We start from the raw sequence: 14,590 nt of genomic DNA, 5'->3' as shown, positions 1-14,590 counted from the left end.
GACGGTGATGAGTCTGCTACAGACGGAGGCTGAACAGCTGGTCCTCTGGTCAGAACAACCTGGAGCTGAACCAGCTCAACACTGTGGAGATGACAGTGGACTGCAGGAGGAGCCCCCCAACACTGCCCCCCCTCACTATACCCAACAGCACTGTGTCCGCTGTGGAGACCTTCAGGTTTCTGGGATCCACAATCTCCCAGGACCTGAAGTGGGCCCCCAACTTCAACACCCTCAGGAAAAAGGCCCAGCAGAGGTTGAACTTCCTGCTCCAGCTCAGGAAGTTCAACCTGCCTCAGGAGCTGCTGGTCCTGTTCTACTGAGTCTGTTCTCTGCTCCTCCATCACGGTCTGGTTTGGATCGGCCACCAAACAGGACCGGAACAGACTACAACGGACCGTCAGGTCTGCAGAGAGGATCATTGGTTCCAGCCTGCCCCCCATCCTGGACTTGTTCACCTCCAGAGTCAGGAAACGGGCTGAAAGATCACTGCAGACCTTCACACCCTGGACACAAGCTGTTCATCTCCTCCCCTCTGGAGGAGCTACAGAGCTCTGTACACCAAAACCACCAGACCAGGACCAGCTTCTCTCTGACGTCACTCTGATGAACAAGTAATCAGACAAACTGCATCTCCATAATAACATTGTCACTGTTGTATTATTGTGTAGGGTTATGTTCATATATACTGTATATATATGTACTTTTTGTATATATATTTATATGTATACTGTACATAGTCGTTAAATGTTTATGCTTACATCTGTTCTACTTTTTAGTTTTTTGTTGTCCTATATATATATATATATATATATATATTTTTTTTTTTTTTCCTGTTTACTTGTTAATTCTGTGTATGAACGTGGAGAGCAACGAAAACTCGGAGTCCAGTTCCTTGTACGCGTGCGCATAAATGACCAATAAAGCTGATTCTGATAACAAATAAAAAACAAACAAATACATACATTTTTTAAATAGTTGCAGATATTTTTTCTGGCAATCAATCAACTATAAATATGATCTCCTTCTATCTCCTCTCATTTATTTAGGTTTTCTTTACTCACTGGTTCTTAAATCTAACGCACCTTCCGCAGTAAAGATGGACGATAGACCACGCCCACCATTTTTGAACCATCCGCAGTGTTTGCGAACAGCTGACACGCTAATGCTACCGAATATATATTAAGCTAACCAGCTAGCCAGCTAGCCAGCTCGAGGCTGTGTGTAGGATATAGTGACGTAGACGTTGTTCCTCTATGTTCGTCAGCCGGCGGCTCTGTTCGCGGTGTGGGAGGAGTTTGAGTTCGTCGTGTTCGCGGGCAGTTCGCTACGTCGCCGACAAAGTTCGCCGTTAACTTCTCCGGCGGTTCTGAAGACCATGAAGACCATGAAGACCATGAAGACTGTTTCCTAAAGGAGTTCCTCTCCACACTGAGACCCAGAGGAGCAGCTTCACTCCACGACTGTAAGTGTTTCCTGTGTGCGCTAGCTAACTTAGCATAGCATGACGTAATGCATGTACAACAGTATTTATTATCAGTGGTGGAATGTGAATAAGTACAAATCTGAGATACTTTACTCAAGTATTTCCACTAAGTACTTTTTAGGTAAAGAAGGTAAATATTGTACTTTTTAGTATACTACATCTCAGAGGTAAATCTAGTATGAACCAAGATGAATGGGTGAATGGGTGAATGCTAACATGTATTGTACGGTGGTTTGAGGCTCGATGGGCTGTAGTAATGTAAGTTCGTTCACCGCGTAGGTAAGTTAGCTACAATGCTAACTTGGCTGATGTCAATAGTCAGATGTACCCTCACGAAGGCTTCTGATTGGCTCATTGGATCATTTACTGTTGAAACGATGAAGTACTGAATGGAGCAACGTCAACGCGACCAGCAGTTTGTATAAGCAGGTTCAACTTTTTATATACAAATATAACAACTTCCAAATGTTTTTGATGAATATTATAAATCCTTTTTAAATACATATATTCATGAATTTCTATTACGTTTATTTAAAAGAAGAAATATTTGTGTGTGCATCAGAAATACATTTATAATAAATTTTTTTTGTTTCATCATTTTTATATATGATAACTTTCAATCACTGTGTAGCCCCGCCCCTAAAGCGTCCCCTGCTTTATGGTCTGTTTGACTCTAAATGGACCATCATTTACTAAATGAACATCATGCTGTATTGAAGAAGACTTGAAACTAGAGATTGAGACCATAAACTCATGTTTACAATGTTTACTGAGGTAATAAATCAAGAGAGAAGTAGAGTCATTTTCTCATAGACTTCTATACAACCAGAGGAGTCGCCCCCTGGTGGACACTAGAGAGAATGCAGCTTTAACACATGAAGCTTTGGCTTCGCTCTAAAGAACCGGAGGTTGTCTCCTGTTATTTCACCTCCTGGTTCACTTTCAGTAACACCGGTCTGACCCTGACGGTACTTTGGCCCCGACAAGCCAGGTTCCGGGTCCAGTACTTTCTGAACAGCTCGTCACGAAATCCATAGATGATGGGGCTCATGAAACGGGGGATGATGTAGACGAGCAAGAAGAAGATGTAACGAATCTCCAGACTGAAGCGAGGGAACAAGGAGATGAGAGCAGCCTGAAGGGAAGGAACCACGAAGGTCAGCATGCACAGCAGCAGCTGTAACAGCAGGAGGGAAAATATGGATGTTATTCTGAGTAAAGAGCAACATTTACACCCAGCATCACTGGAACCACACGAGCCATCCATCTAGCACCCTTAAAGGGCCAGAGCTCTGTTAGCAGAAATATAATGTAATATTCATAACCATGTTTGACATCCGTTGCTCCTGAAGTAGTGATATTATGGTATGGATGCCAAATCCTACACACTGTCCCTTTAATCATAGCAGCTTGATTAGAAGGCCAACAGCTGATTGATATGAATATATAACTATGAGGATTTGCTAATTTTTCTCAGTTTTTTTCAACAATATTGTAAACTGAAAATCTGGTTTGTGGACAGACATGAAGACACTTTATGGCTTTATGTGACGTTAGCGATGCCGACAGAGTCTGATCAGAAGTATATTCTTCTCTAACTATTTATTATTATTATTATCAGAAGAACCGATAAGAGTATCGATAGGAGTACGATGACGATGCCCGTCACTACTCGTGGTAAAGTACCGACCTGCACCCCGTGAAGCAGCACCGTGTTTCTGGCTCTCTTCACCGACGCCAGGCCGGTGGAGGCGGCCTGTGCCGTCGCCATGATCCGGCAGTAGGTGTAGAGCAGCGTCAGAGCCACGAAGGACAGGTACACGCCGTCAAACACGCAGTTCTTGTAGTAAACGGACCGGTGGCGGAAGAGAAGCGGGTGGTCGCAGAAGATATCCGTGTGGAAGAAGCTCAGAGGCCGGTGGACGGCGGTGATGAGGAGGTCGGTGACGGGCGGGGCGGCGGTGAGGATGAGGATGATGAAGACGAGGAGGAAGGTGCGAGGGACGGTGCACATGTGGCCGTAGTGCAGAGGGAAGCAGATGGAGATGTAGCGCTCCAGCGCCATGCCGGCCAGGATGAGAGGGGTGGAGCGGGTGGTGAGCACCGCCGTCATGATCTGAGGGGAACCGGGGGAGTAGTACTACAGTGTACAAGTACTCTGTTACAAGTACACGTCAAACTACAACGGTATCAGCATCAAAGTACTCATTATGGAGCATAATATACATTATATTATTGTATTATTATTGATGCATTAATGTGTTGCAGCTTTTAAAGGTGGAGCTCATTTTAATCACTTTATTCGTTGATTTAATATATTTTGTATTAATAAAATAAGATTTTTATTTTTATTAATCTCAAAGGAAATTCTTGTGCCAGAGTTTGATCAAAGATTACAACAAAAGAATAACAATTAAAGTGTGTAAATCAATAAAGTCACAAATCTACTAAAATAGAGAAAGTAAATCAAAGAATTAGGAATATAAAGTGTTTAAGAAGTCATTCTAACACCAGTGAGGACATGTTGAGGACATGTGAGGACAGGTGAGGACATGTGAGGACATGTGAGGACATGTGAGGACATGTGAGGACAGGTGAGGACATGTGAGGACATGTGAGGACAGGTGAGGACTCACCAGGAAGCAGCAGACGGAGGCGTGGATCTTCCTGAAGATGTAGCTGACCACGTAGAGAGCTGTGACCAGGCTGAGCTGCAGAGCGTCGTTGATCACCATGTAGATGAACATGATGTACCGCGGGTTCTCGTAGAACCGACTGGAGCCGGAGAACAACCACAGAGGCACAGCATCCCGGTCACCGATTGGTCGGCTTATTGATTCATGTATCACATGTTTTATAGTTTCTATTGAAGATGGTGAGATAGTAAACTGCAATTTTACATTTAACTATGACTCTTTCTATCAGAGCTCATCTTTGTTGTTGTTTTACAACCAGGCTTATTTGCATATATTTGCATATATCTGCATATATACGGATTTTAAATAAGTGTAAAAATCACAGGAGCACTGAGACGGTTTGTGGTTTCAGTTAAAGAGCATTTTGACCTTTGGACTGTTTTCAGAATTACACGTTTCTTTTTCTCTTATTTAATAATAATAACTTTATTTATACAGCACCTTTAAAAATAGAGTTTACAAAGTCTAACAGAGCAGCGAGACAGTCGATCTGATCCAAAGACACTAAGAAATAAATGAAATCAAATCACAGATCAAACGTTTCAGTGAAATGGTTTCTCAGAGGAATCAATTACACATATTGAGCTTCTGCACCATGAGGAGGAGACGCTGCTCATGTAGTATTAATACATATAATATATACAGGACCTGTATATATGTATACTCTTCCTCATGCGTCTGAGAAACATGTTCTGGTGATATTTGGTGTAAACAGGTTCTGAGCTGGTTGTCTTCAGTAACTGTGTGTGAAGCAGAAGTTAAACATGAGACAAAGACCTGGATCATGAAGCTCCTCCAGCCCCAGAGACCGGCGGCTCCAGGTCCTCTCAGAGGATCTGTGTGTGTGTGTGTGTGTGTGTGTGTGTGTGTGTGTGTGTGTGTGTGTGTGTGTGTGTGTGTGTGTGTGTGTGTGTGTGTGTGTGTGTGTGTGTGAGCTCGAGGACACGAGTTGTGCTCCAGGAAGATGAACCTCTTCCTCTGCAGCAGATCCCGTCTGCTGTGCAGAACGTTTGGCTTTCAGACTTCAGTGATGACTTTGTATTCATGTGTGTCTGCAGCTCGTGGTGTCTCAGGAACCCACGAGGGTCGGGCACCTCGTGTGCATGACACGAAAATGTCGCCCGTCACATGACTGAAAACATGACCAGTCATCATGTGAGTGTGTGTGTGTGTGTGTGTGTGTGTGTACCTGTGTCGTAGGAAGGTGAGCACCATGCTGCCGTTGATGACGCTGAGCGTCAGCCACACCAGCATGGCCACGGTGTTCTTGGTGAGAGCGTTGGAGAAGCTGTCTTTAGAGCCGGCCGGCAGCGAGGAGCTGGTGTTACTCATCAGCAGCTCCAGAGAGGAGGAAGAGGAGGAGGAGGAGGAGGAAGAGTTCAGCATCCTCCTCTCAACCTGAACACACACATCAGACACACAACCATCATGTTGAGCATGAAGAGTTTGACTTCATGGAGACAGGTTCATCCTGAATATAGAGAACATGAAATAATGATTCAAAATGATTAACAGTCAGTGGAGACATGAGAGAACGGCTCAGATCCATTTCTATTTACACCTGAACCTCAGAGACAGAACACATTCAGAGTTCTTCTCGAAGAACGTTATCGTGAAGAATGTTATCGTGAACTTTATCGTGAAGAACGTTAATGTGAAGAATGTTATCGTGAAGAACGTTATCGTGAACATTATCGTGAAGAACGTTATCGTGAAGAACGTTAATGTGAAGAATGTTATCGTGAACTTTATCGTGAAGAACGTTAATGTGAAGAATGTTATCGTGAAGAACGTTAATGTGAAGAATGTTATCGTGAAGAACGTTATCGTGAACATTATCGTGAAGAACGTTAACGTGAAGAACGTTAACGTGAAGAACGTTAGCGTGAAGAACGTTAACGTGAAGAATGTTATCGTGAACGTTATCGTGAAGAACGTTAATGTGAAGAATGTTATCGTGAAGAACGTTATCGTGAACATTATCGTGAAGAACGTTATCGTGAAGAACGTTAATGTGAAGAACGTTATCGGAGTTCTTGGTGAAGAACACTTTAGTTTGGGGTTCCTCATCGTGAAACTGAATCTATGTTTATTTATTATCATAAAGACGTTAACACGGCGACGCTGTGGGACTCAGTACTACGGAGAGTATTCCAAATACTACAAACATGTATATTAATACATTTTATACAAACCGTCTTCAGCAGCTCATTGATGTTCACTGAGTTCTGTGAAGAAAGTGAGAAATGCGTTAGACCATAATATGACATCATGATAATAATCATAATAATAACAATATTAATAATAATGTAAAAGGTACTTTAAGGTACTTTACATGTTAAAAACAATATAAACAAAGCAGATAAATTACATAACAGCAAAACTATTCTACTTTTAAAAAGATTCATAAAAGCTTTTCTTTTTAAGAACGAAGTAGAAAGAAACACATTTTCATATCAGCGGTATCATAACAATAATATTTATCATAATATTAATAATATTTATCATAACAATAATATTTATCATAATATTAATAATATTTATCATAATAATAATATTTATCATAATCATAATATATGATAATAATATGATAATATGATCTATGAAGAGGTGACGGAGCTCCTCTCACCTGAGCCTCTGACTCCTGCAGCAGATGTCTCATGTATATATACACAGTGTGTGTGTGTGTGTGTGTGTGTGTGTGTGTGTGTGTGTGTGTGTGTGTGTGTGTGTGTGTGTACATGTATGTGTATGTACACACACGTGAGGGTTTGTATTGATGTGTGTGTGTATTGATCCGGTCACCGTAGAGACGGCTCATGATGTCACAGCTTATGTTAATTATCATTAATATTGTTTGAGTTGAACATAACATTCATTGAATTTAATTTATTCGTGTTGAAGATGTTGTTAGCCAGTGATGAAGAGGATCTCAGCGTCTTCATCACTTCAATGATTATTAGATGAGTTATTGATGATAAATATCAAGTTATGTGCAGCTTTGGTTTGAGCCACCAGGTGGTTCTCTTCTCCTCCTCTTCTTCCTCTCTCTTCTTCCTCTTCCTCTCTTCTTCCTCTCTCCTCTTCTTCCTCTCTCCTCTTCTTCCTCTCTCCTCTTCTTCCTCTCTCCTCTTTGTCTTCATGTGATTCAGAGTTGAAGTGTTTAGAAACAGATATCTGATTGTTGATAAACATCACTTTATGATGTTTGTTATTGTTGATAAACATTAAACTCATCATCTTGTGATTCTTTTGCTGATTTGTTTTTTTAATATGATTTCTAATTTAAAATAGTATTTCAACTTTAACAAATATGACTCCATTTAAAACATTAAACATGTTCAGATGACAGTCGGCATAATATTGTGATTAATGATGCGGCTCTGATATTTGGGATGAATCAGCTGTTTTTAATTGTCTCTTTGATCTAATATTAGTTATAATCAGAGTGAGTCAACAATCTTAATCTTTAATCTTTATTTTAACATAAACATTTGTTTTAGTGCCTTCAGCTAAACTTAAAGTTTATTTTCTAATTCACAAACTGGATGATTTAATCTGTTTCTGCTGACACGACAGTTTTACTTTCTTTATTGTCACAAACACATGAACATGAAAGCTATTGTTACCATATTCATAGCCTTTATTGTGACTGCATGAATTCAATAATAATTTATATATTTTTTACAACATCGTAAAAATGTCAACTCGAGCGAGAACTTTGTGTGACGAAGAGTCCGTAGAGTTGAGATTCTCGTCCTTCATCACGGACGTAGAATCAGAAATAAAGGACGAGGATATAGTCCCCGTCAGACCTCATCTCATACAGGAACTATGAGCTAGAACCTGCTGTGCTTAGTCTAGACGGGTCCTCTTTGAGCAGCTGGACCCGGCACCTGTTCCTCTTCAGGTGCATCTTCAGGTACTTCCTGAACTGTTTGTCTCTGACTCCGTAGACGATCGGGCTCAGGAAGCGCGGCAGGATGTAGACGATCAGGTAGTTGGCGAAACTGATTTTTAGGACTCGTCCGGGGAAGATCAGACGCAGGACGATCTCCACGCTAGGAGAGACGTAGGAGAGCATGCACATGGCCAGCTGGGCCCCGTGGATCAGGATGGTGTTCCTGGCCCTCTGGGCCGACACCTTCTCCGTGGAGAGGGCCCGGGCCGCGAACAGGATCTGCAAGTAGGTGAAGACCAGCGTGAGGAACACGCAGGAGAAGTAGATGATGTCAAAGGCGAGACGTTGGCGGGCCAGGATCAGGTCTTTGAACACGTTCGGCCTCAAGCAGAACACCGACTCGTGGAAGAAGCTCAGGGACTCCTTCGCCAGCGTCACAAACAGATCGGTGATGCCCGGAGCCACGCATACCAACCAGACCAACCCGATCACCACATAGGTCCTCCTCACGGTGCAGAGCTGGTGGTATCGGAGAGGCCAGCAGATGGCGACGTAGCGCTCGATGGCCATGCTGGCCAAGCTGACCGGGGTGTTCCTGGTGGTGAAGACCGCCACCAGGATGAAGAAGCAGCACAACGACACGTTGATCCTGTAGAAGATGTAGCTGAGGACGAAGAGCGTGACGCTGACGGTCAGCTGGACGGCGTCATTGATCACCATGTGGATGAAGAGGATGTAGCGAGGGTCTTCATAAAACATCTGGAGGGAGAAGAAGGAGAAGAAGGAGATGCAGTTAGAGGACGTGTGGAGTCCTGGAGGGAATTATTACATGTTTAATAATAAATGTTTATATGAAAGCAAGTGTGTGTGTGTGTGTGTGTGTGTGTGTGTGTGTGTGTGTGTGTGTGTGTGTGTGTGTGTGTGTGTGTGTGTGTGTGTGTGTGTGTGTGTGTGTGTGTGTGTGTGTGTGTGTGTGTACCTGGTGTCTGAAGAAGGTGACCACCATGCTGCCGTTGATGTAACTGAGGATGATCCAGACCAGAACCACGATCAGGTTCTTGACGAACGCAGTGCTGAAAGTGTCTCTGACGAGTGTGAACTGATCCAAAGAGAAACCATTCACTTAATGACATCACACGCTCACTTAATGACATCACACGCTGATCATATTAACATGTGGTAACCGTGATGTCCACTAACACGCCTCCTCCTCTCGCTCACATGTGGGACATTAACAAGTATTTGTTAATGTTTTCAAGGTTTCTTTTTTATTAAATTAAAAACACAGTTATTAATAAAATCATGGTGACAAACTTGTTTTAGAAACTAGCTTTTTTTTAATAATTGCACATTTACACTGAAATAGTGACCTAGAAACTAAATTAGCAAAACAACAGAAGAAGTCCAGAATTCGTTTATATTTGCTCTGATGTAAAGATTGTAAAACCTGCTGCGTCATGTTGCCTTCAGGGCCCGCTGATGAACTCATCCTTCACTCAGACCTGAGAGAGAGACACAGTACTGCATTTACATCAGTCCAAAGTATTAAAACAGTACTTTTATGATGCATAATCACCACTTTGACCACATTTAACAGCTCAACTGTAACCCTTGCATAATAATAATAATAATAATCTCAATTACCATTCAAATGAGAACAAGTATTTATCTGTTAATACTTTGTTTTTTACTGTGAACTTAAAATATGCTTTTAAATGTTAAATAAACAGAAATGGCTTTGACAGCATATATATGTATATATAGTCACCTTATATTTTGAGTAATTGAGACACTTTACAAACCAAAGAAATACATTAGTAGAAACAACACGATGTTCTCATTTCATTAGAGCATTGGTCCAGTTCTACGACACGTTCAGAACTTCATCTGTTTCTCTGTTTATTCTACTGTCACTTTAATATGTTCTATTGTTTAATCTGTTAGAGCCACATGTGGTGGTGTAAATACTGTATTTCTCTGTGGATACGTTGGGTGGTCCTGGCTCAGGTCTACAGGTCCTGAATTCACCGTGTTTGTCGGTGTTTGTCGGGTTTTGTCCGCTTTACGGTAACGGTCTGTAAATGGTGCGTTTAATGTCGGCGGCAATAAATGGACTGGTTTTATCTTGTTCCACGCAGACTCTCAATCAACAAAGCTCGTCTGTGGATGATGTTCCCGATGTCACGCGCATCAACAGCACGTAAGACGAGTTAAGAGTCACCGCGGCAGCTTCTGGCTCCTTCAACCTGTCTTTTGCTTTGCATCGTGTTTATTGTCGCGCACAAAGACACATCCCGTGTGTGTGTGTGTGTGTGTGTGTGTGTGTGTGTGTGTGTGTGTGTGTGTGTGTGTGTGTGTGTGTGTGCGCAAACCTACAAACCGATCCCTGCAGCAGAGACCTGACGGTGCTTTGAGGATCTGACACTAAAGTTGTCTTTTAGAAATATTCTTTTTGAAACAAGTCCTTTGTCTGATAAAACGTCCTGATTCTGATTCCTGTGCTTAAAAATACATCAAAACATTTTCTTAATACTTTGCTCAGATGTTATAAACCACAACGTTTCAATTTCCTACTTAAATGAAGTATACTTTAACATTTCATCTCTTTTCACCTTAAAGCTCAAACAATGTGAACTATTCATTCATTTGAACACAACTGGTGCATCAAACAGCATTATTTATCTTTATATTTATTATACAACTCAACTTTAGCAAAGCTTGATCTAAAACTTTAATGTTTGTGTTTCAGGAAAGAAAAAGTAAATTAATCACAAACGATCACAACGAGAAACCGGCAGCAGAAAAGTGACACGTGCAGTATATTATAACATTATTTATTATATTTATAACATTATTTATAATATTATAACATTATTTATTATATTATAACATTATTTATTATATTTATAACATTATTTATTATATTATAACATTATTTATTATATTATAACATTATTTATTATATTTATAACATTATTTATTATATTATAACATTATTTATAATATTATAACATTATTTATAATATTAAAACATTATTATATTATAACATTATTTATTATATTTATAACATTATTTATTATATTATAACATTATCTTATTATATTATAACATTATTTATTATATTTATAACATTTATTATATTATAACATTATTTATTATATTATAACATTAGTTTAGTTTATTCCTCCAAACATCTGCTCAAACACAATGTTTCAGTTACATTTTAAACATTTCAATATATTTCAATTGTAAATATATAACTGCCAACAAGACGTCCTCACCTGCCTGAGTCCAGGTGAGACACAGAGGACACACACACATCTCTATAAACAATGACACACACACCGTCTCCGTAAACAATGAAACACACCCACTTCTTTGATTTCATCATTTGTCAGAGAAGAGAAAATAAAACCACGATGATGATGATGATGATGATGATGATGATGAGTTGAGATCAAACTTTCTTCAAACATCTCTTTAAAGGACACCAACCTTCACACGTTCACTCCTCTCTATGTGCTGAAGGTTCACACATCACTCACACACTCATTTATACATTTATTAATAGAAACATGGAGGAAACAGACGTTTTATGATCATTGACAGTATTTTCTGATTTATGGAGTGAAACAAAGAGACATCATCATGTTCTGATTATCACTCTAATATGTCCAAAAAATGAAACAAGAATGTTCAACCTGGCTTCATCCAATGTTCAGATTAATGTCAGTAATAAACTGAAGTTAAATGTTTTACTCTATTCTCACCCTTATCATTTGAGCTTTAGTATGTATTTGTAAATTCAATGTATTATCTATTTGAACTACTTCGACATCAAACAGAAGTAAAACACAATCATGTGAAACACCAACGACCACGTTACAAAGTAGAGTCGTTTGTTTGAGACGACTCGCTTCACTTCCACCAGGACGTTTTCTGGTCGCTCATCCTCACTCTACACAGCAGGAAGCTTCTCATGTGTCTCCTGAAGGTCTGGTCTCTCAGTCCGTAGACGATGGGACTGAGGAACCGGGGCAGGATCTGGACGAAGATGTAGCAGGCGAAGTGTACGTCCAGGAACCGACCGGGAAACAGGTAGTGCAGACCTTGTTCGAACATGGGCCTCACGTACGCCAGCATGCACAGCAGCAGCTGAAAGCCGTGCAGCACGATGGTGTTTCTGGCTTTTTTATTGTCTGCCGTCGCTCCCTTGGCTGCAAACAGGATCCTGAAGTAAGCGTAGAGGAGCGTGAGCCACACAAGGACCAGACAGACGATGTGCGAGGCGTCCCTCTTCTTCAGGCTGTACGAGCTCCGGAACACAAAGTCTCTGGAACAGAAAACTTTAGAGTGGAAGAAGTGCAGCGGCTCTGTGGCCAAGAGGATGAAGAGGTCCGGCAGGATGGAGAACGCGCTCGCCGCCCAGATGAGGCCGATCAGGATCCAGGTGTTCCTCACCGTGCAGATGCGTCCGTGACGCAGCGGCAGGCAGATGGCGACGTAGCACTCGACCGCCATGCCGGCCAGGTTCAGAGGGGTGTTGAGGGTGGAGAGGATGGCGAGGAGGAGCAGGAGGAGGCATAAGGAGACGTTGATGGTGTGGAGGGCGTAGCTGAGGATGTGGAGCAGAGTGGACAGGATGAGCTGCATCATGTCGTTGATCACCAGGTGGATGAACAGGATGTAACGAGGGTTCGTGTTGAACATCTGGAGGAAGATGGAGGAGAATCACTGATTTATCAAACTCATATGCAGCTATTTTCATTTTCTTTTCTTTGCACTACGAGACATAGAAAGCAGACGATGTCGTCGGCAATGACTCACAAAATAGTTCAATGACTTATGAATGATTTTGAGTAAATTTATCAAAAATCAATGAGCAACAAATGAAAGCTGCGTCTCAGAGTAATATGTCTGAATGATGCATACAAATAGGAAGCATATGAACACTAGAAGCTGGGACTCAAACCCGATGAACAAGTGTTAATACGTGTTAATACATGTTAATAAGTGTTAATAAGTGTTAACACATGTTAATACGTGTTAATAAGTGTTAATAAGTGTTAGTAAGTGTTAATAAGTGTTAATAAGTGTTAATAAGTGATAATAAGTGTTAATACGTGTTAATACGTGTTAATAAGTGATAATAAGTGTTAATAAGTGTTAATAAGTGATAATAAGTGATAATAAATGTTAATAACTGATAATAAGTAAGACCTTGTGTCTCTATTAAGCCCGATAATCACGATATCAACTGACTGAATAATATATGGTGTAACCTAAACCGTGATTTTGTCTGTTTGTGTTTACATGAGTTTGTCACCGGACTAAACAGCAGCGCCGTGTTCTTCCATTTATAGACGTACGATTTATTCATACTTTTGGTTGTGTGGTTTAAATTAATACATTTTCTATTTATTTAGAATATTCCAATGTCTGAATATTCTTAAGAATTAGGTTCATTACTCCTTTACAGGGTGAACTTATATTCTTATAATAGCAGCAGCATAAAAAAAGGGTCTTAAAATGACAATAATATCGTTCACATAGAGGATCAGGACTACACTGAGACTGGTTCACATAGAGGATCAGGACTACACTGAGAGTGGTTCACGTAGAGGATCAGGACTAAACTGAGACTGGTTCACATAGAGGATCAGGACTGCACAGAGTGGTTCACGTAGAGGATCAGGACTAAACTGAGACTGGTTCACATAGAGGATCAGGACTACACAGAGTGGTTCACGTAGAGGATCAGGACTAAACTGAGACTGGTTCACATAGAGGATCAGGACTACACTGAGTCTGGTTCATATAGAGGATCAGGACTACACTGAGAGTGGTTCACATAGAGGATCAGGACTACACTGAGAGTGGTTCACATAGAGGATCAGGACTACACTGAGTCTGGTTCACATAGAGGATCAGGACTACACTGAGTGGTTCACATGGAGGATCAGGACTACACTGAGACTGGTTCATATAGAGGATCAGGACTACACTGAGACTGGTTCATATAGAGGATCAGGACTACACTGAGACTGGTTCACATAGAGGATCAGGACTACACTGAGACTGGTTCATATAGAGGATCAGGACTACACTGAGACTGGTTCACATAGAGGATCAGGACTACACTGAGACTGGTTCACATAGAGGATCAGGACTACACTGAGAGTGGTTCACATAGAGGATCAGGACTACACTGAGACTGGTTCACATAGAGGATCAGGACCTAAATGTGTAAAAACGACGGTGAACGTGAGACCTGGTGCTTCCTGAAGGTGTGGACCAGAGTGCTGTTGATGGAGTTGATGGCGATGCAGAGAGCCGTGATGATCACATTGTTGGTCACCGCTCTGGTGAAGTGGTCCCGCTGGTTCCCGGTTACTGCTGACGTGTCGTTGACGGATGAAAAATTCATCTCTGAAATCAGCAAAATCCTTTCTGTCTGAAACAAGCACCAACATGTTCTAGTTCATATTTGTTTGTTTTGTTTGTATGTT

General features: G+C 41.1%; 1 protein-coding gene across 1 annotated transcript; it reads right to left on the bottom strand.

Annotated features, from left to right (window-relative positions):
* Positions 1–2,402: 2,402 nt before the first annotated feature.
* LOC306693949 (uncharacterized protein) lies at positions 2,403–14,508 on the bottom strand (the record flags this gene model as incomplete). The annotated part of the gene is made up of 8 exons (XM_079156636.1): positions 2,403–2,660; positions 3,174–3,599; positions 4,120–4,258; positions 5,369–5,577; positions 8,069–8,839; positions 9,060–9,179; positions 12,039–12,791; positions 14,353–14,508. The coding sequence occupies 8 exons, from the start codon at positions 14,506–14,508 to the stop codon at positions 2,403–2,405; spliced, it is 2,832 nt and encodes a 943-aa protein (XP_079012762.1).
* Positions 14,509–14,590: the final 82 nt, after the last annotated feature.

The sequence above is a fragment of the Pholis gunnellus genome, assembly GCF_910591455.1.
Source record: "Pholis gunnellus genome assembly, chromosome: 3".
Classification (NCBI taxonomy): Eukaryota; Metazoa; Chordata; class Actinopteri; order Perciformes; family Pholidae; genus Pholis; species Pholis gunnellus.
Note: the sequence above shows the minus strand (reverse complement) of the source record. Positions and strands in the feature narration are given on the sequence as shown.